This window comes from Bubalus kerabau, chromosome 3, assembly GCF_029407905.1.
Source record: "Bubalus kerabau isolate K-KA32 ecotype Philippines breed swamp buffalo chromosome 3, PCC_UOA_SB_1v2, whole genome shotgun sequence".
NCBI lineage: Eukaryota > Metazoa > Chordata > Mammalia > Artiodactyla > Bovidae > Bubalus > Bubalus kerabau.
The window spans coordinates 70,531,723-70,554,288 of record NC_073626.1 but is presented as its reverse complement, the minus strand read 5'-3'; the positions used below and the strand labels follow the sequence as shown (position 1 = coordinate 70,554,288).

General features: G+C 43.4%; 1 protein-coding gene and 1 non-coding gene across 9 annotated transcripts in view; both read right to left on the bottom strand.

The window, feature by feature from the left end:
• Positions 1–19,901, bottom strand: part of LOC129646202 (collagen alpha-1(I) chain-like) — a 61,964-nt gene extending 42,063 nt beyond the window's left edge. The window contains exons 1-4 of one of the 8 annotated variants that reach the window (XM_055572060.1): positions 18,268–19,901; positions 6,751–6,932; positions 6,144–6,420; positions 825–1,219 (exon numbers count right to left, since the gene is read on the bottom strand). In XM_055572060.1, coding sequence (XP_055428035.1) covers positions 6,916–6,932; positions 18,268–18,919 — 669 coding nt within the window. In that variant the 5' untranslated portion in view covers positions 18,920–19,901 and the 3' untranslated portion in view covers positions 825–1,219; positions 6,144–6,420; positions 6,751–6,915. Of the gene's footprint in view, positions 1–824; positions 1,220–1,878; positions 4,215–6,143; positions 6,421–6,750; positions 6,933–8,895; positions 9,017–17,767; positions 18,154–18,267 lie in introns of those variants that run through there. The other 7 variants (XM_055572061.1, XR_008711753.1, XR_008711752.1 and 4 more) reach the window with 7 other exon arrangements.
• LOC129648075 (U8 small nucleolar RNA) lies at positions 10,536–10,671 on the bottom strand. Its single transcript, XR_008712669.1, has one exon. It is a non-coding gene; the product is annotated as a U8 small nucleolar RNA (small nucleolar RNA).
• Positions 19,902–22,566: the final 2,665 nt, after the last annotated feature.

Sequence of the window (22,566 nt, the reverse complement as noted above, 5' to 3'; positions counted from 1 at the left end):
GCACAAGTGACCCTTTCAGATGGTCACACTAGGGAACTGGCAAGAGTTTCCCTGTGGGGGGGGGATCCTAGAGACCTCCTGAGGAACGCAACAACTGAGGCATCCATTATCCCATATTTATGACGGTGCCCCAGAATTCAAAAAATGTTAAGGTGGTTGGTCCTGGATATCTCAGAACAAATGACTCACTCTCATCTGCCCCATTCAATTATCTTGGCACTATCAAGAGTTGTCATGTCGTGTGCCTGGCAGGACTTTTTCAAAGTCAGCGGTTCTTTTGCAAGATGTGAAAGACAAAGAGAAGAGCTCAAAGATTTTCCTCTTAGACAGTATCTTCTCCATTGACTGCACTCAGTTGAAACTAAATGCATTCTTTTATTTGACTGTGGAAAGTTATCTTCTTGGATGAGTTAATGATTTGCTGACTACCAAAACAGTAATGAGAACATGTTTATTTCCCAAATTTGGTGTTAATCGGTTACTCTGATGTTTGCACTTTAAAGCCATATTCTTGTAAAACATCTAGAATGGCTATTTCCAGAATTTGGAAACTAGGGGGTCTAACAGCTTTAGAATCCTATAGTCATTTTAGAGACAGAGATACAAGATTTAACTTAAATCACTCTAATCACTCAGATGTCTAATCAGATATGCTGCTTACTTGTCCTGTTATATTTACATACTTTCACATGGGACTCTGTAGATATAAGGTATTAGAAGGGAGTTTGCTCAGGGACCAACTTAGAAAGCCTTAAACTGAAATATAAGTATTTCATATCCTGCTTATCTATTTATATTTGTCTAAATAAGCCCTCAAAATGATGGTGAGGGCTAAATACCTCTATTTTATTTCACATATAAAATCCAGGAAGCTGTCCCATGGCACCTTGGGCATGCTTCTCCCTTTATCGATTGGCTTCTCCATGAACCCAGAGGGCCTGTGCCAGGTTCAGAAGCGTGGAGCTAAAAAAGAACTTTCGGTAGACGGGAAGATTACACTTCATGACTGTCCTTCTCCGACTTTAATGTGCAAATGCAGCAAACGAGAGGTTTAAGATGGAGATTCAGGTTCAGCAGATCTGAGTAAGGCTGCTGGTCGACGGCCCAACCTGAAGCCGCTGGGAGCCCTGTCCTCGCTGACTGCCCTGTGCGGCTCCTCCTCTACAGGGCGGGACCACGCTGTGCTTTTCTCAGGGCTTCAGCTTCCTCCCCTATGAAGCTAGACAAGAAATAGATAAACAACAGCATTTACTGTATAACACAAGGAACAGTGTTCAATATCTTATAATAACCTATAATGGAAAATAACCTGGAAATATATATATATATATATATATATATGTTTGTAACTGAAAAAAAGAAAGAAATAGAGGCTATGAACAAATTCAAGAGTTGAAGAGAAGGTGAATGAATACATTCAGGTGAAAGCATTCTGAAAAAAAAGTTTAAGGAGCTCCGTGATGAACTGTCTTTAAAAATCACTGAAGGACATGAAGATAACTCTTCCCCTAAAACTAACAAACTGGATGCCATTGACGTCGCCAGTTTCCTGTCCCACAGAGCACTCGCTTTTTGTATTCTGCATCAAACTGCTACTCTAGATCCCTGCTCCTTGTCCAGGCTGTTACAACTGTGAACCAGCCTTCTATACAACCTCACTTCTGAGTGACGCTCAACCTACATCCTGCGGGGTGGCATAATGCCCTTGATAACTCTTCTCCCAAAGTCCCAGGTCCATTAACATAATCTTGTGACAATAAGTTGTTAAATTGTAGGGAGGAAGAGAAGACAATTTTCCATGTCTGTATAATTTATAATTCATAGAATTTTCTCTCCTAAAAGGTGCCGTTGCTACTGCTTGTTTTATACATGACAGAAGTGAGGGCCAATGAAAATAAATCCCTTGGTCAATATCGCAAAAATAATTAAGAGTGGAATCGGGACTGGAAATGATGTGCTTAATTCCCAGTTCAATCTGATAACCTCAACTCCACCTTGGAGGAAATTTTCCTACACATTTTTTTTTCCTAAGCTCCTTAAAAGTTACCTGCAGCCATTCTTGGTTTTGCAGCAGCATTTGATGGTGGTGCCACTGAACCAATACAATGCTGAGGTGAAGGAAAGAGAGACAGCCTGGGAGTGATGGAGAGGCATTCCTCATAGATGAGGTGGAAGGGACCGGGATAAAGAAACCAGCTGTGTTAGTCGCAGCTCCTCCGTCCCCTCGGAGAAGACTCAGGAAAGCCCAGCTCAAATACTCACTGGACCTACTGGACCCATCTCTGAGGTGTCCTCAGAGATGTTATCTATTTTAATCTATTTTAAACAGAATATCTTTTTGAAAGTATATTGCAGCAGGGCTTCCCTGGTGGCTCAGTGGTAAAGAATCTGCCTGACAATGCAGGAGACACAGGTTTGATCCCTGATCTGGGAAGATCCCACACACTACGGAGCAACCACGCCCATGAGCCACAGCTACTGAGCCTGTAGGACCCAGGAGTCACAACTACTGAACCCATGTGCCACAGCTACTGAAGCCCTCGCACCCTAGAGCTCATGCTTTGCAACAAGAGAAGTTGCTCTACTGAGAAGTCCACATAAAGCAACTAGACGGTAGTCCCTGCTTGCTACAACTAGAGAAAAGTCCAACAGCGATGAAGACCCAGCACAGCCAAAAACACTAGAAGAATAAAATTAAAAAGTATACTGTAAACAAATAGGCCACCTTATAGCCAGAGCACGATTAGGAACATCTTGGGCTCCTGATGGCACACGGCTCTCGAAAAACACCCAGAAGTGGTAGAGCATGCCGAGAGAGAGATGCAGTCTGGATCGAGGAGGAGGTACTGGACTTGAGGTGGCGCTAGTGGTAAAGAACCCACCTCCCAGTGCAGGAGATGTAAGAGATACGGGTTTGATCCCTGAGTTGGAAAGATCCCCTGGAGGAGGACATGGCAACCCGCTCCAGTATTCTTGCCTGGAGAATCCCATGGACAGAGGAGCCTGGGGAGCTACAGTCCATGGAATCACAAAGAATCGGACACAACTGAGCGACAGCATGCACGCACCCTGCACTTGAGAGAAGCCAGCCTGAATACAGACTGATTAGCCGTGAAAAAGTGGTCATGGGTACCAAGCAGAGAATGAATTATGGGGCTGTGTGGAGAGAAATGGGCTCAGGGCAGATTTATTACACTCCATTTCCACTCTGCTAGCAGGCTGCACAGAGTCTCTGAGGTACAGATTTACTCAGGATTGAAATTTTACATCCTGGGACACTATCTCAAATAATCTAATTTGGTGAGATGAGAAAATCATATCTCATAAAACTATCATCCCTTTTCAAAAGCCCATATAAAAGTTTACAGGCTGTTGAGGTATCTAGCCATGGCACAAGCTTCTATTATAGGCGACATGAAGACAACGAACTTAAAATTATTTTAATAAGAAATGCTACTGCTCGCTGTGTGTGGTTTGTTTTTTACAACCTGAACTTCATAAATTTTTATAAGGTGTCTCTTTATTGTCAGACTTTGGAGCTGCTGTGTCACTGTTGCTCAGTCAAAGCTTTTTAAAATAAAAGAATCTCAACCTGAGTGTGATATTATACCTGATATTACGATAGCTGACCCCACACCTAATTCCAGCAACATTCCTGTCTTCTATGCAAATGTTAAAATAAATATATTCCCCATCACTGTGAAATGGGTTATTCATTTGGCCATTATACACGTAGGAGCAGGCTGCCCCAGCAGGAAGGGACCTTGACTGTCCTCTACTAATTCTAGACAGAAGAGAAATGATGCTTAGGAACACACACACACACACACAGAAAACCTATGCCCAGTAACTTCTTTAGGACTTGTGTGTGGGTATCTTTCAGGGGTTGGACAGAAGAGGAAGAAAGAGAGGTGGCTACTTTCGAATAAGAACTACTATCATCTTCCAAGAGCTCGTTATGTTTGTGGTATAGAATCAGCACTTCATATCCATTATTTCACTGAGTCCTGCAATCCTAGGAAATGTAGAATAGCATGCCTATTTTATAGGACACGAATCTTCAGCTTGGAGATGATTATAATTTGCCCAAAGTCACACAGCAGGGATTCAATTTAGATGCGTCAGCTCTCTCAATATTGTTTTTCATCAATATCATTCTGTATTCTTGATTATTCAGGAGAATACTATGAAGAGGAAAAGAACTTCAGAAAACCCTGGAAGGGAAAAGACATTATGATTTACAGTGTATTGGAGCGGAATAGGGGCTTCCCAGGTGGCACTAGTGGTCGAGAACCCACCTGCAATGCAGGAGACAGGGGTTCGATCCCTGGGTCGGGAAGATCCCCTGGCGGACAGCATGGCAGCCCACTCCAGCATTCTTGCCTGGAGAATCCCATGGACAGCGGAGCCTGGCGGGCTACAGGCCACTGGGTCTCAAAGAGTCAGAGCACAACTGAAGCAACTTTGCGTGCAGGCATGGACCAGAATGAGCCCCTGAAAACTGCCTGGGCAAACTCTTCATTTTACTGAGAAGAAATAGCAAGGTGGTCACAGGACTAGTGCTGGGTCACACAGCCGGTTAACATCAGGAGCAGGATTTTCTCCCCATCCTACCTACCGCTAGTGCTGCTGAAGGCAATACACATAGTTGAGTTGATATAGGAGTTACACAAAAAGTGATTTTCCCCATCTCTAATCTTGGGCATATTTTTCTACCTCATTCTCTTTAGTACCTTCTGCTCTTCCCCTGGAATAGAATGAATGGGATAGGCACTTAGGATGTGATTAGAACTGGAAAGGAAGGGCCAGGAGAATCAAGCGTATTCTGGTATTTTTCCTCTTAGGTCCTTAACTTGAGGATAAAATTCCTCCTAGATATTTCTTTTGGGAACAGGATGAAATAAGAGGAGTAATCAAATACTCAGTCAACAGATACTAGAATTCACTATTTCTAGATAATCAGTCATTAATTGGATGACTAAGGATCTGCTTTCAAAGACATTACTGTCTAGTGAGGAAAAAATCAATACAATCAGTACAAACTGACTGTTAAAATCTAATGTTGCAAGCACCACGAGAGACACAGAAAATACGATATGAGAACATAAAAAGATCTTCAAGGAGTTTAGTTCAGATATGCTGAGTACTCAGGGCAGCCCACGGGAAGTCACTGAGGATGACCACAGGGCTTGACCTTCATGTGAGAGGCAGAAAAACAATTGCAGAACTCTAGCTAAGAGGGGACACACAGGGATCTTGGACCTTTTGGCTCTTAAATGATACAGTGTTCTGGCACATGGTGAAAGTGAAAGTCTCTCAGTGGAGTCCGACTCTTGGTGACCCCATGGACTACAGAGCCCATGGAATTCTCCAAGCCAGACTACTGAAGTACGTAGCTGTTCCCTTCTCCAGGGGATATTCCCAACCCGAGGGGTCGAATGAAGGTCTCCAGCATTGCAGGTGGATTCTTTACCAGCTGAGCCACCAGGGAAGCCCTGGCACATAGCAGATGCTCAATACAAGTAATGTGCTTAATAATCTGGGGCAAAAAGACATCGCAACGATTCTTTCCCATCTCTTTTACCTTTTTTCTTATATGTCCCCCTCCACTGCCTATAGTTAAATGGTTTATCAATAGTGCCAAGAAGGGTACTGATGGCAGTGATCAACCCATTCCAGTTTCCGTGCAGTGCCAGATCTCCTTTACTGCTGTTTCTTTCTTTTTTTAAAAAAAAAAGCTCCTTGCAGCTACCCTTAGGTATGTTTTTTATTTACTTATTTGGCTGTGCTGGGTCTTAGCTGCAGCACATGAAATCCTCAATGTTCATAATGGCAAGTGGGGTCCTTAGCTGCAGCACGTGGGATCTTTTTACTTGTAACGTATGAACTCTTAGTTGAGGCATGTGAGACCTAGTTCCTTGACTAGGAATCGAACCCGTGCCCCCTGCACCGGAAGCATAGAGTCTTAGCCACTGGACCACCAAAGACGTTCCCATTTTTTTGTTGTTGTTGTTTCTGGTGGCTGGTCTTCTCACCCACTGCACACTGACACCTGGAGCGAGCATGACACTTCAAGGCCATTACGGGACAGTTGGAATCCTTGGCAAGTTCTTCCCGTGTTAATTTCAAACCTGCCTCCTTACCGTCCTGCCCACTGAATCTGGTCGTGGCTGCTGGAACTTTGGAACAATGAATCTACTCTGTGCACGTCATCCCTTCAAGTGTTTGCAGACAGCCGCCAAGTTTGTTCAAAGCCGCCTATTCTGGCGCCAGCCGGAGCTAAAGGAGGTTGGGAAACAGCGGTCGTGGGGGTGGGGCGAGGGGCTCACAGAGATTCTGCTCCGTGCCTTTCTTCATGCTGGGCTGCTGAGAGTGGCTTCACCAGTGCTGAAATCGTGCTCCTAGTGTCCTCATAAGAACCTGACAGAAAGAACTGGGCTAGTCTGAGAGGCCTCGGGTGCGGCACCACCTTCCCAACTAAGCACGCGCCCCAGAGACAGTTAAAACTCCATCATGCAGAGAGGGAGCACCTCTCCAACAACCACCACGATTAGCCAGACGGAACAGTTCAGAGGTTACCTTTTAACTCTTTTCCCCTAGTGTGAGAAAATAAACTGCCAGAAGACCAATAATTACCTCTGGAGAAGACCTATAACACTGCGCTCTCCCATACGCATAATTCCCTTTCTCATCTACTTTGATTGGTGATATCATTTTCCAGGTAGGTATATCTTTTCGCCAATCACTCACCTTCAACAAACCTTGCTCCCTTAAGTTACCAGTGAGCTTGTCCTATCGTTGAGGAAAGAAGTGGTCATCTAGGAGCGCTGCGTCAGGCTGGATGCAGGGCTCCATCATAACACGATCTTGCAATGAGAAGATGTTAAACCTAACCCTCAATCACTCCCTGGGGTTCTATAGATTTTGTTTTTCTAAAAAAACAAACAAACAAACAAACAAAAAACAGGTTATTTGGGACTTCCCTGGTGGCCCAGCGATTAAGAATATGCCTGCCAATGCAGAGGAGGTGGGTTTGATCCAGGAAGATCCCACAGGCTGAGGAGCAACTAAGCCTGTGTGCGGCAGCTATAGAGCCCATGTGCCACAACCACTGAAGCCCCAGAGCTCATGTTCCACAATAAGAGAACTTGTTGTGGAACTACAATGAGAAGCCCAAATTGCACAAGGAGTAGCCCCTGCTCGCTGCAAACAGAGCAAGTCTGAAGCAATGAAGACCCAGCACAGCCAAAAATTAAATAAATAAAATTAAAATTAAAAAGCTATTTAACAAGACAGAACACTATTGCTGGCTTTTCAAATAACCAGCAATAGAGTTGCTCATCATCTTTAATGTCACTTTCTAAAAATTTATTTATTTTTAATTAGAGGATAGTTGCTTTGCAATATGGTGCTGGTTTCTGTCATACAGCAATATGAATTAGCCATAGGTATACATATGCCCCCTCCCTCCTTTCACTATTTTATACAGTTTCTTTATTGTTTTATACAGCAACATTAAAACATTCTATAATTTGCATTTTTAAATGGGTCTATTGAAGTACACACACTGAAGACTCAAAACTACTACCCAAACACAGTAAACATTTTTCTTGCTTTAATTCTTGATAATTCAGAAACATTTCAAAAAATCAGATATTTCTAAAGACCAGATTGCCTCATCCCCCTGCCAGCCAAGGGTATGTTATACTGTTCCTTTGCCAATGCAGTGTAAGAAGAAGACAGTAGATCCGAGAGCCTGTGGAATTCTCAACAAATTTAAACCTTACTTAGGTAAGCTCTATACAAGGAGGCAAGAAAGACTTCAAGGGTATAAAGGGCTTACAGAGGCCCTTGTCCGGTAGTTTGAACATGTGCCATCACGTCCGCATACTTGGCATAGTCATCTGGCCTCTACCTGGCAGTTGTGGAAGAGGGTGGTGGACAAGAAGAGACCAGAGAGAAGGAGCCTGTGTTTCCCACCAGAAAACCACAAGGACAAGGGAAGCGGCATTCCCAGGAGGCAAAGAAGGGAGAGGCCTGGAGCTGTGCAAGGGAGAGACACTGCTGACATTCAGCAGTCGTGGTGGTCTCTGTATCGACCACACGGTCACCACACTCCAGGTGGGTACCACAGCCCCTGGGGTTGTCTGGAGCGCCATAGAGACCTGGCTAGAGAACTCCACCAAAGCACGACTGTCATCTGGGGAACAGGGGAGAAATTCTGGCTCCAGCACCTTACCTCCCATCATTTCTTTTTGGACTTTGGAGTGTTACGTTTGGACCCTGGAATCTGAGTACAACAAGTGAGCTCACAGGGATACTGAGGTGGTGGCCAGTGGCCCATATCACCATGGAGAATCACAGTGGATGAAAACCTGTGGGTAAAGGCCAGTGGATAGCCAATGAGAGAACACAGCCTGGTTCTCTAGAATTCACACATGACAGACTCCACACGGATGGCTCACAGCAGTGGTTAATGCAGCGTGGAGGGACAGAGCTGAGCATATTGCACTGGACTTCACTTAGAGCCACAGTAATTCTGATATGCATCCCAGGTTGAAACTAGTGCTCCTCTAGAAAAGTAGTACTGATTTCCAAGTGTGGTCTGTGAGTCAACTGTGATTCTTATAAAATATTTGGATAAAAAGTTTAGATTCAAGAGTTTGGGATTAATATATACACACTACTATATGTAAAACAGGTAAACAATAAGGATCTACTGTATAGCATAGGGAACTATACTCAATATCTTATATAAGAATCTGAAAAAAAAATATGTGTGTGTATATTATATATATATAAACTGAATCGCTTTGATGTATACTTGAAATTAATATAACATTGTAAATTAACTGCACTTCAACTTAAAAAAATATTTGTATTCCTGGATCCTACCCTCCGACTTCTGAGTCAGAAACTTCAAGGATGAATTCCAGGAATCTGCATTTCTTGCAAGCTCTCTAGGCTTTCTTTCATGCTAGAAGTCCAAAAGTCACTGCAATAGACAGGTCTTAGGACCAGCCTGGTGGCTACACGTTGGGCTTGCTCCTTGGAAGAAAAGCTATGACCAACATAGACAGCATATTAAAAAGCAGAAACATTACTTTGCCAACAAAGGTCTGTCTAGTCAAAGTTATGGTTTTTTAGTCATGTATGGATGTGAGAGTTGGACTATAAAGAAACCTGAGTGCCAAATAATTGATGCTTTTGAACTGTGGTGTTGGAGAAGACTCTTGAGAGTCCCTTGGACTGCAAGGAGATCCAACCAGTCCATCCTAAAGGAAATCAGTCCTGAAACAAGTCCTGAAACAAGACTAAGATTTTACCTTCCACACTCTGAGTCCTGACACTTATTTCTGTGGAAGTGAGACTGAGCATGAAGAATCATACATGTAGTAATTAGGTATATACAGACTTAAACTCTTCGGTAAGGCTATGTAGTTCACCAATTATGTCTTTTTCTTGCTAATTGTTTTGTTGTCTAAATTCCAATACAGAAAATCCAATTCAGGTCTTAAAATCAATGTCTGTGAACCTAGGAGGATCCAGGTGACTATTCAACTACAACTCGGGTGCCTGAGAAGAGACTGTCCTTGAATGAGTCCGCCCTGGTTACACAGACACTGGTTACATAACCTGGCTCCTGTACCTGGATCTCGGTCTGATTTGGGTCACTTCCAAACATTCCAGGTTTATACATGCGTACAGGGTTCACAAAGCACATTCATGCAGAAGCAACGTTTTAAGTCACTTGGTCTTTCCAAAAATCTAAAACCCAAGTTATATATTTTGCTGTTAAAAATCTGCCTGCATTTCACACGGTTACATGATTTCAAGAGTTCCTGTAGTGCTTACAATTCCACCTCTGTTCTCCCTTCCATTTCATTGTTCTCCTAAAGTCAATAAGGAAAAATAGACAAGTGAACAAAGACATATATAATTTTAAAAATAAGAAGTCAGTTTCAAACAGAAGGCTCAAAAATCAGAGTTGCAAAAATTCTCTTGGCAAAGAAATTAGTGTATCTATGAAGTAGTTGATATTAATATTAAACTGTATAATTTATAATAATGGCTAGCTTTGTGAGTGCTGTAGAACTTCATGTAGTTCTGTAGCAAAGAACTTTGCTAAGTGTGTTATGTGTATTATCCCATTTTTACCTGACAATAATCCCTTTAAAGTTTCCTTTATTGTCTCCTAGACTTGGGAAACTAAAGCACAGATACGTTGATTAACTTGGTCAAAAATCACACAGCTAATGACTGGAGAAGCTGGAATTTGCGTTCACAAAGCCTGACTCCAGAAGCTGAACTTAACCATTGTGCTAGACTACCCCCCACCTTCAATAGTGTAACAAGTGTGGGAAGCTGTGTTTAATCATCAGCATCTCCAAATATTATTCAAGACCATGCATAACAACCAACTGATTAAGGTAAAATCATCTCATATATATATAATCAAAATATACTGGTGCTTATATACAGGTATGTTTAGGTATACACAACCAATAGCATTTTATGCTATTCCTGTTCTCAGTATCATAATTTTCATGACATACAAGGTAATACCTCTCCCTAAGACTGCGAGGGAGCTTTCCCACCTCTAAAGTATCAAATAACATTCTATTCTGCCCTCCAAGAGGAGGAACAGGTAAGGATTATCCTACCTGACGCTTATTTAACTTATATTCTACCTGGTGCTTATTTAACTTACATGCAGAGCACATCATGAGAAATGCTGGGGCTGGATGAAGCACAGGCTGGAATCAAGATTGCTGGGCGAAATATCAATAACCTCAGATATGCAGATGACACCACCTTTATGGCAGAAAGTAAAGAAGAACTAAAGAGCCTCTTGATGAAAGTGAAAGAGGAGAGTGAAAAAGTTGGCTTAAAGCTCAACATTCAGAAAATGAAGATCATGGCATCTGGTCCCATCACTTCATGCCAAATACATAGGGAAACAATGGAAACAGTGAGAGAATTTCTTTTCTTGGGCTCCAAAATTACTGCAGCTGGTGACTGCAGCCCTGAAATTAAAAGACGCTTGCTCCTTAGAAGTAAAGCTATGCCCAACCTAAACAGCATATTAAAAAGCAGAGACATTACTTTGCCAACAAAGGTCTGTCTAGTCAAAGCTATGGTTTTTCCAGCAGTCATGCATGGATGTGAGAGTTAGACTAGAAAGAAACCCGAGTGCCAAATAATTGATGCTTTTGAACTGTGGTGTTGGAGAAGACTCTTGAGAGTCCCTTGGACTGCAAGGAGATCCAACCAGTCCATCCTAAAGGAAATCAGTCCTGAATATTCATTGGAAGGACTGATGCTAAAGCTGAAGCTCCAATACTTTGGCCATCTGATTCTGGGAAAGATTGAAGGCAGGAGGAGAAGGGGATGACAAAGGATGAGATGGTTGGATGGCATCACCAGCTCGATGAACATGAGTTTAAATAAGCTCCAGGAGTTAGTGATGGACAGAGAAGCCTGGCATGCTGCAGTCCATGGGGTTGCTCAGGGTTGGACACGACTAAGCAACTGAACTGAACTGAAAGTATCAAATGGAAGGACATCATAGAGTCCACACAATTTCTGGGTGAAATTTAAATTCTAGTGTTAATATCAGCATAAGTTTTCTACCTTTATTTGTAACCTTTATCTTTCCTAGGCTCAGATTTTAAATTTCCTAGATTCTATACAGGTCTCACTTCTCTAATTTATCGAGGATAAATATTGCAAAAAAATTCCTTTTAACCCAAGACACACAATAATTTTCTCTGACTGAACAGTAGTCATTTCCACATCCCTAATATTTCACAGAAATAGCAATGTATTAAGCCTGAGATGAATTAGAATCTGAACTCTAATGATTAGTGAACAGTTTAAGTTGACTAAGAGTCCAGGTCTATAGATTCTGAATACCATATGTAATAGACCAAATACTTTAACACACATCAAAAATCACAACTCTATGTAGAATTTTATACAATTTTAACATGAGTATATTAAAACAAAGATTTAAAAGAATTAGCTAATCATTTCTCACAATGGTCCTTTCCCTAGAGTGACTCAAAAGTTCTTTAAAAAATTTCATAGTATCTTCTAACTTGTGTTATTTTCTAAAGTACAATGACAACATGGAGAATAAACATTAGTGAAGATTTCATTGAAAAATGCTCTTACTGATCAAAAAGCAAATAATGCAGAGATAAAACATTCTATTCCAAGAGAAAAAGATGAAAAATAGTACCCATCTACATCTCTTTCAAACCCAAAGTCCATTAGCCTAACCACTGCTGATATTCATGATTGAGTCCCTATGCCAGGCCCACTGGAACTAGTGAATACCCCATTTATTTTCAGATGTGTCCAGGAAAAAAGGGGGGATATAGGTTCTCAATTAATATTGGTTATGTCCAATTTTGATTGGCTGATGACACAACAGTATATTCTGGCTATTTCAGAATCTCAGCCAAAAAGAGAAGAAAAAGTTGACTAGCTTCAGCTTGCATAAGACAGGCTCTCTCTGTGTGTGCTTTTATTTTTAAATTTCATTTTGCATTATAAACTTAGACATGTAAACGTTTAGCACATTCATATTTATTTCTAAAATAAAATTCTCTCTAAGACTCATGATATTCAATCCTTTCTATTTGTTGATGATAGAACTGTCTTTATTAAAGGGCTAAGTCATTTTTCAGGAAGTATGTATGAAAGCCTGGTCATCTTTTTGTATCAGTTTGTATGTATTTTAGTTCAGCTCTACTATTTATGAGATCATACAGTTGATGTGGCATACCAAATGCATCAAATATAAAAAAGTGGTTGGTTTTATTAATATGTACGCCTTCTGCTGTATTTTTTCCACTTCTGAAAAATATGCTCATAAATTTCCTTTCAAAGTGATTATACTGTGCTGAGTATCCTAAAGTTGAGCAGAGGGTGAGAGTATTAACTGTTAAGGCAAGATGACTGACCCTTAGTGATTCAACAGATAGAAATGTAATAGAATAACTGGCATGACAAGCCACCACAATCACACAGTACTGCAGCTCTGACTCTCACATATTCCTCACAAGAACCAAGTCAACCCACTTCACAGATCCAGAAATCAAGGGCCTGAGTTTAAGTAACATTCCCACGCTCTCAAAGCTGGTGAGGAACAAAGCCAGGGTTTGACTCAGCACGACGCTATGTTCTTGAGCGCCACTCCTCACTGCCCTCGGATCCTGTAGTTCTCCACCCAGGCTGCAGATTGGAATCACTTGGGGAGACTTAAAAAAAAAAATACTGATAAATTAAATCATTCCCTTGAGGTAGGCTAAGAACGCCAGTACTTTTTTTTTTCAAGGACTTCTCCGTTTAGTGTGAAGCCACAGTTGAAAACAACTGGATTAGCAAAGGCCAGAGAAGAGTTATTTTCTTAATATGAGTCTTTCTCTGAGTAGTGAGAGAATGACACAAGTTCAAATTGTTTATCTGGAACAGAAACACTGGCTGGGAGCAGGCACCAGCACCAGCATCACCAGAATATCCTTATTTCCTCCCTCAACCTGCGCTTCTGCCCCACGTGAGGATCCCACATGGCATCTGGTGCTGAAGCAGACCTAGGAAGCCGTGTAACCCACACAGTCCATCCACAGGGAGGAGTCCAGAAAGAAACAGCTTTGCCAATGTCTCGTGTGAGCAGTAAAGGCAGACCAAGAGCTGGAATCTGCCCCCCTGTGTCAGTGCTCCTTTCATAGGAAAAAAAAAAAAAAATTGGAAGCAGTTGGAAAACAGTTGGGGCAGGGAGTCAGCCAAGGCATCCAAGGAGAATTTCAAGAACCAGGGAGAGCAAAGGAACAACAACAATAAAAAGCATAGCGGAATGAGAAAGGAGAACAGGCATAAGCTGAAAACAATGGAAAATGAGAAGAAATATATAACAAAGCAAAGGAACTGGCCAGAAAAAATAAAATAGGGAGAACTAGCCACCGTGACATTTTATCAACACAATAAGGGGGAAATACAAGGGAATAGTGGCACCTTCCATTCAGCTATGAGAAGCATGGCGAGACTTAAAAGTATTTTCAAAATCATCTAATATCAAAGCAAACAGTAGCTGCAGCAAAATCACTTGGCAGGGAGGGAGGGCCAGAAACCCCCAAACTCAGGAAGCATGACCTACTACCTTGCTACTCAAAGTGTGATTTGAGGATCAGCTCTTTCAATATCATCAAGAAATGTGTCGATATGCAGCCTCTCGGCCCTGCCAAATCTGCTGAACCAAAAGCTGCATTTTAATTAGATCCCCTCATGATTTAGACGCATATTTAAGTTTGCAAAGCACTGGCTCTACTGTAAGAAGCAAACTGACGCATAAAAAACAAACAACTGTTACAGGCAGAAGACGGACTAAAGAACTAAGTAGCCAAGCAGACATCAATCTGACTAAATTATTTGTTGCGGCCCCCTGAGCTGGGTTTTTCTGGAAATGAAGGATTGAGGCCAGGTATGGTTAGCCTGATGCCCTTAGGGCAGAAAACAAAAAGGCTTGCGCCTAAGGAAGACCAGGACTTGTGCTCCAAGGGGAGACCAAGCAAAGTGTAACTAGGTTTGGAAGAGCAGAAGCTGAAGTTTAGAGGGAGATCAGGAACCATGTAGCAATTGCAGGGACTCTCTGACAGATGGAAATGGTAATGGGGAAGCGGAAAGGTCTGTTCCAGGCAGAAAAACAGCACAAGCAAAGATGCAGAACTCAGAAGACTGCTGTGTACTGAGGGAACACTGCCTTCATCTAGAAAGGGATTCTCCAATTACTTCACAGAGACTCACGAGTCTGTGATGATGCCTCAGAGACTAAGGGAAGGGAGGCCAGTGGGATTACCGGGGCCCCTTATCAACCACGTAAGATATTCTTACAGTGGACCCCACCAGTGAAAAATAAAATATGAAGCATATCACTGAGCAATATACAAGGTATACTGTATTGCTTCTAAAATTATTACCTATAGCTCTGCCTGGCATGTAGTCAGTACTCAAATATCTACTGAATAAATTAAATAATGAATGAATCTATGAGATCAAAGTAAAAAATGTGGAGCTACTCTGGGGCTAGACTGCAAATGACCTGAAATGTCAGACAAGAGAGAGGTTTATATATCACTTGGTAGAGAAGTTTATTAGCCAGTGACTGAGCTTGGCTCTGCTTTAAGGAGCTTATTCTGCAAACCGAGTGTAAAATGGATTGAAAATGAGAGAGGCTGGAGACGGGAAACTAGTCAGGAAGACATCCTGGTAGTCTCTAGAAGGAGATAAGTGAAGTCTGAACAAAGACAGTCACAGTGGCAATAAAAAGGTAGAGAAGTTGGCATTGCGAGGCATCGTGGAGACCGCATTTGTCTGTGAATTATGTATGGGAAGAAAATAAATTGGAAAGGTTCTAGGTGACTGAGAAGTATAGAAATTGACAGAGTCACCCTTGTTCATGTAAGGAGAACCATGTTGATTAGAGCTACACCTGTTAGATTTGAAGCACCTGAGAATAATATAAAGGCCCCTCCTGGGTGGTTCAAATGTCAATATGAAATTTAGGAGAGAAAGTGGAAATAACCTAGCACTAATAAGAGGACACCACTGAATAAAAAGTCACATGCAAAAGAGTAAAAAGAGGTCATCTATACGGAAAAGAAGATCAAGAAAAATCTGCAGAAGAAAAAAACAGAAAAAGGAGGATAAAAAGTCTGTGTGAGACGCTCAGGAACAGAGACGGAGTCGGGAAGGTGATAAAATATAGTGAAATGGTGGGGTGGTGGGGGGGTCCCAATAAAAACCCAGAAGCAAATAATAAGCAGTGGGACAAACTCTCCTCCCTCTTTAGCTCTTCAAAGACATGGGATTTTATAGGCACAGCAGAAAGCCAATTTTGCTCTTTATTTCTGTGAACAAAGATTTTCACAAATAAAGCAGTCACTCCAGTGAGAAGTAAACTCATTGCTCATTTTTTTAAAATATAAATTGTTCGTGTTTAAAACTGAGCAATGATATCTTTAAACTCAGCTGGAAGAAAAAAAAAATCTAAAGCTGGGGAGGTAGTCCATGGATTTTATATTCTTCCATGGTGGGAGCTCCACAAAGCATTATCTATGTAGACATTTCACCTTTTGGAATTGTGTTTGTTTTGGAGGATTTTTTTTTTGGTTTTCTTGTCTCCGAGCCAGGTCACCAGAATGAGAGAAAAAAAGTGCTGAGAACACCTGATATACTTTAATAAATCCTCACATAATAGTTGCACTTTATACAGTTACCCTCCAACTGCTGACAGGTCTCACTAATTGGCCATGTTTGGGTGACAAGTACTAACGACAGTTCCTTCTCTGGTTTGACTGTAGAGGAGACACCTCCCTTGATTGCCTCAATTCAAGAGGAACACATAAAATTCACTGTTCTTTTTTTTTTCTGTTTGCTATGTGAATCTATGTATTGGTAAAATACTGCAAAATATCAACATTATTTTAATATAGATGCTACTTAATGGTTATTAAATTTCTTTAAAGAGATCATCACTTACATAATGTAAAACAATACAATGCAAATGGAATACATAAGGAATTATACTGCAAAACATTTATATCACGAGGATGGCTCCAGAGAGAACAGTAATTTTTCCTTTATTAGGAGAATTCACCTTCTCAAACGTGTTTTTACTACAAATGTACCCAAGGGAGGTCAAGCAGATCTATAAGAACAGCTTTTTGATTTGTGGTTTTCATTCCAAGCTTCCTCAAATCACTTCTGGAAACTAGTAGGAGTGTAAATTATAAATCTACAAATACTTGATTTATAAGAATATAAAATTTGAACTACAGCCAACACTTTAGTCAAATATTTTTTACACCTTAAGAACCTAAGGCAACAACGTAACTTTCAATGCCTATTTGCATGCTAAGGGCATTTATCTGTTACAGGGAAGAGAAGAGGTAGCCCATACACTCACTGCACATATGGCATCAAAATAAGACGAAAGGACTCTGAAAACCTGAGAAATTGGGCCCTGAAATACTCAAGGGAGTTCTTTCCAGCCAAATCCCTTATCTAACACATAGTTTACTTTGTGAAAAACCCTCCTTTTTAATTTGACAAATGCATTTTTTTTTTTTACAGCTTCTTGCACTATTCTGTAGCTGCCAGTTTCTAAGCTTTAAGCTGGGCCCTGCAACACAAATGTTTTATTTCTTCTGTTTGAGCATCTTTTGCCACATCTTAACTAAGTTTGCATTCACCTTGGTGAGATGCTCTTGAGCAAAGCAAAACCAAAGAGAACTGCAAACCACATTTCTGCATGAAAATGAAGAAAATGAAGATGCATTCCCTAATGCAAGAACTTTTGAGAGTATTCCAAAACTGTTTATTTTGCATTTATGGGCGTAGGGGCTTGAAGGCAATTTATTTTCCTTGAAGGACCACAGCATCCCCGCCCACCCCCCACCCACCCCACCACCAGGTTCATCATAAAAACTGTATGTCCTCCAGAGCCTGTGGAAGGAGTCAGGGAATCAGGGTCCTGCCAGCTCTCCTTCTCCCCACGGGCCCCCGCAAACAACCGTGGCAAAGCAGATGGTCCTCCCCCTGCCCTTCTCCTTGTCCCTTCCGCAGTCCCACAGTGTCCTCCCATCCCGTGCTGACACCTTCACCTACAGCTTGGTAACCGAACCTCCCCACCCCCACTCTTCCTAGGGCTCCCAGCAAGTACAAACTTTGGAGACCTTCTGCTTCGCCGCCCCCATTTCACCTTCATTCATCTGGAGAAGTCTTTCTGGATCCCAAGCTTCAATTGCGATCTTCCTCCCACACCTCTGTCCCCAAACTACCCATTTCCCTGTACTAAAGGGAGAGGCGTCCAGCCCAGGTGGCGGAGGCACTGCGGCTAACCACAGAAGGGTGCTCTCCTCTGCCCTGCTCCATCCTCCTTCCGTCTGGGTGCACTGGAGCCCAAGAGCCCACACTGGGGACGCCTCCACTCCTCCGGCTTCCACGACCCAGTCCTAACTCCAGAAGCTCACTGGAGCCTCAGCCTACAGCCCAGGCAAGCGGCGGCTGGGCATCCTCCTCTACAAGTGGGACCGCGGGACAAAGTGCAAACTCCATCGGGAGGGGGGCTCCCGGCGGCCCTTCCCTCGGGCGGCGCGCCCAGGTGCCGGCTCGCCCAGTGGAGGCGGGCGGGGACCCGTGGGAAGGCGGTGCCCGTTCGGGGGGCTCCCGGCCCGGCTGGGCTGGGCGCCCGGAGCTTACCTTCGCGCGCGGGCCGCTGGTGCGTGGGGGCAGTGGCTCTTCCAGCCCAGAAGCTGTTGCTCGCTCTCGGGCGGCGGCGGCGGTCCCGCCCGGGCTGCGCTGGGGCTTCGCGCAGACGCTCTCCCGCGGTCTGCGGCAGCCCAGGCGGCGGCGGCGACAGCTCGGCCGGGTGCGGCCCCGGAACTGTCCAACTCGGGCGGGCGCGGGGCTGAGGCTCCCGCCGCGGCCCCCGCGCTGAGCGCCTGCGCGCCCTGCCTCGCCCAGGTGAGGGGCGTGTGCCCGGAGCCCGCGGAACGCGCCGGGCCGGGGCTGGGCTCGGGCCTGGCTCGGCAGACGCCGGGCGTCCGGCCTGGCCGCGGACCCCCGGGGTCGGACCCGTCAACGCCTCTCCCGCGCACCGGAGCTGGCGACGGTTCACCAGGCGGGGACTTGCGAGGCACACACCCTGGGGCGAATAAGGCGGGACCATTCGGGAGACTGCAGAGTCTCCCGCAGCATCGCCGCCTTTAAATCCCGCCTTTCCAGGCGTGCGCGCACCGCGAGGGAGAGGAGTCCCGGTCCCGATGAGGGGGTCCTCGCGGTTTTCGGCCTCGGGGCCCTGGTCCCTGAAAAAAATTTCTTGACAACTGCAGAGGTCCCAAAACCGGGGCATCCAGCGGCGCGGTGGGAGTGGGGGCCGGGATCTTTCAAATACTACCAGAGTGAAACTCTCTTCTTGGAGATCATCAGAACAACTATTTGTTTTCCCTCTTTGACCTGCTCTCGGCTGTAAGACACACCGAGCAGCCTCCGCGTTTTTGGCGGAGCCGGGAAGGCCCGCAGGGCTAAAGTCATCGCAGGCTCGCCGCGGATCTAAAGGGCTCTTTTCTTAAAAGGGGGACTCTTGCTCCTCTGTATTTCTCTTCCGTGCTAGAGTTATCAAAACTATACAGTATCATCGGTTCCCCTGATGTAGGGCATCTTGCGAAAAGAATGCGAACATAGCAAGTGCTGGGTTCTGAAAGGGAGAGCGCTAGGACAGAAAACGTTTAAGGGGATAGGAAAAATAATTTTAGAAGAGCGGTTTTCTGAGATTAATCCTTTGGCTGGAGAAGTTCAAGAGGAATAAATGACAAGAGAGTTGTGTTTTACAACAGATTTTTTTTTTTCTTTTTTGGACCAGATGATTTTAAAATATTATTCTTTAATTCTCTTCTCAGATGATTGACACTAACTCCATCAATAATTAAGCCAGCAGCTGTTAATGCCTTGGCGTAACAGCACAGGGTAAATATGTGAACGTCCAGTCAAATCAGTGCTATTCTCCAGGGTGGGTTTGGGATTTGACAAGCACACATGCGCATCGTCTAACAGCTTTGAAGGAGCGGTTTATGCCTGCCTCGGAATTAAGGGTTATTGCAGGCACCTGAGGTACCAGTGTGAGAAGGAGCATGATCTGACAGAAGTTTTTCTATTTTTAGAATTCTAAATATCTTCACGTCCAGGTAGGCATTCTCACTTCCTCATTACTAAGAGCAGGCACTTATTTGGTATGTTTATTCTGAAAATTTTACCCTATTTGAAATTACAACAGGAAGCCAGCACCAAAATTAAACCATTGTAACCCAGAAGACGGTGAGCTATGCTAATTCCTTAAACTGATTCTTACAAAATCATGGTTGTAAAGTCTCTCCTTGTTGTGAAGGATATATAGAAAACAAGTCTTTCATGAGTCCCTGAAGGTCAGTAAGGTGGGGTTCTGGCAAACTGGGACTGGCAGGAAATTCCAGAGGCAAAAGCCTTCCATGAGGAAAACACCCAATTTCCAACGCCCTGCACTTCAGAGCCGGGAACAGTGTGGTTTCTACTGAGCCTAGATAAGTATTGGTGTCTCCAGGTACCTCAAGCATAGGGCAAGGGGGAGGGGGCCTTTGAAACCTTAAGCCAACACCTGAGATTGCACTTGGAGGCAAATGAGTAGCCTCTGCAGAGTGGAACACCTGTGAGAAGTGTTCCCTGCGGTTTGTGCAATTTAGCAGCATGTGCCTTTTTTATGTCCTGCAAACTGCAAGGATATCCTTCTCTCCTCCCTGTCTATTTTTAATCTAGACCTAGAGCAAAGACTTATGGTGGAGAACAGTTTGAGGACTGCATTTCCTAACAACAGCTGAAAGAAGCATAAAATATGTACAGATAACTCTCAATTTTTCACCTGTGACGTAACTAAAAGCTGTGCCTTAATGTCCTTAGCCAGAGCAGGATTTAGGCCTCTGGCCTAAATAATTGCAATGCCTCCTTTCGAAATGTACTTCAACTGGAAACAACAGTAAACTAGAAAAAAAAAAAAAACACAAGATTTAAATACACAAAAACAACAGCTCTCTAGAGATTTTCTGATTGCATGTTTGTGCCTACTGCATATCTTGGCATTGCCTATGCCTTTCCAGTGAGATCTGATGTAGGGGGTCCTGCTATCCTCAAACTCTCTCACCATCATTTTCCTAGAACCGTTATTGCCCATTCCTGGCAGCAGTGAAGTAAACCAACTCAGAGAGTGTTAGCCCTAGGATAGCTGCAACACAGAGGGATTGTGCAGCAAGAAGTGGTCCCTAAACCTTGAGAAGAAATATAGCAGAAAGGGATTAATTTGAGCCTGTTTCTACTGTTTGTGTCAATGAGGTGTGTGATGCATTGCTTCCTATACATTGATGAACTTATGCAGACAAACTCCTTTTAACTGTTTATAAATCTATACTTTCCAGTGGATACAGAACTTGGTATTAGCAAGAAAAGTATCAACACATTTGAAGACTTCATCAATCACATAGTTTTATTTTCTAAGAAATGAATAAATAAGATGTTATAAAACAAGGCCCTATAGACATTTTATTGAGATTGCTTTGCAGCCATCAGCAATTTTCTGGTCTCAGAACTGGGGGCCGTATTTTGAAAACCACATGATGGACACACAAAAAAACTGAAGGAAGAGTGTGTGTGTGTGTTAGTCACTCAGTCATGTCCGACTCTTTGCAACCCCATGGACTGTAGCCCGCCAGGCTCCTCTGTCCGTGGAATTCTCCAGGCAGGAATACTGGAGTGGGTTGCCATTCCCTTTTCCAAGAGATTTTCCCAACCCAGGGATTGAACCCGGGTCTCCCGTATCGTGGGCAGATTTTTTACCATCTGAGCCACCAAGGAAGCCCAGAAGTTTCAAATTCCAAATTCAGCTCTCACTTTCAAACCTAGAAACCTTAGTTTCTTCATCCATAAGACAGGGCTTCCCAGGTGGTGCTAGTGGTAAAAAAGCTACCTGCCAATGCAGGAGATGTGGGTTCAATCCCTGGGTCAGGAAGATACCCTGGAGTAGGAGATGGCAATCTGCTCCAATATTCTTTTTTTCTTCTTTAATAATGTTAGCCATTTATTTTGGCTGTGCTGGGTCTTCCCTGCTGCTCGGACCTTTCTCTGGTGCAGTGAGTAGGGGCTGCTCTTTCTTGCAGTGCCTTTCCTGTTGCAGAGCATAGGCTCTAGCTGTGTGGGCTTCAGGAGCTGTGGCACATGGGCTCAGTAGTTGTGGCTTTCAGGTTTTAGAGCATAGGCTCAGTAGATGTGGCACCTGGGCTTAGTTGTTCTGTGGCATGTAGGACCTTCCTGGATCAGGATCGAACCCGTAGGTCCTGCATTGGCAGGCAGATTCTTTACCACTGACCACCAGGGAAGCCTCTGCTCCAGGATTCTTGCCTGGAAAATTCCATGAACAGAGGAGCCTGGCGAGCTACCATCCATGGGGCTGCAAAAAGTCAGACATGATTGAGCACACAAGACAGGGCTAGTTATAACAGCCTTGTCTCAATGGGCTGCTGTAAAGATGTAATGTATACGAAACACTCTGAAAACTACACGGGTACCATTGGTTGAGAACTGTCTTCCTCATAGTTTGCTTTTCTTCTACTGCTTTTGAGGTATTCTGCAAACTTTCCTTCAAAGTGCCTTATAACTCCTGTTGAGCTCTTCAATAATCTCCACTATGAATCTTTCCTGATAACTCTACTTGAAGGTGGCTCCAGGGTCATATAATGGAGATAGAACAAGTTCTAGTGCTAAATGAGTATGACTTAAGCTCTGGCTTAGTACTGACCCACTAGCTGCCTGATATTCTTCATTCCTTCTAACCTTCCATTTCCTCATCTGTAACATGGGAAAATAAATATATCTTCATCTTAGGAGTTATCCTGAGGATCAAAGCAAACAGGAAAGTATTTTTCAAACTATAAAAACACCTGACAAATGTTCATTGTGATTTATTTAACTGCTATTTGG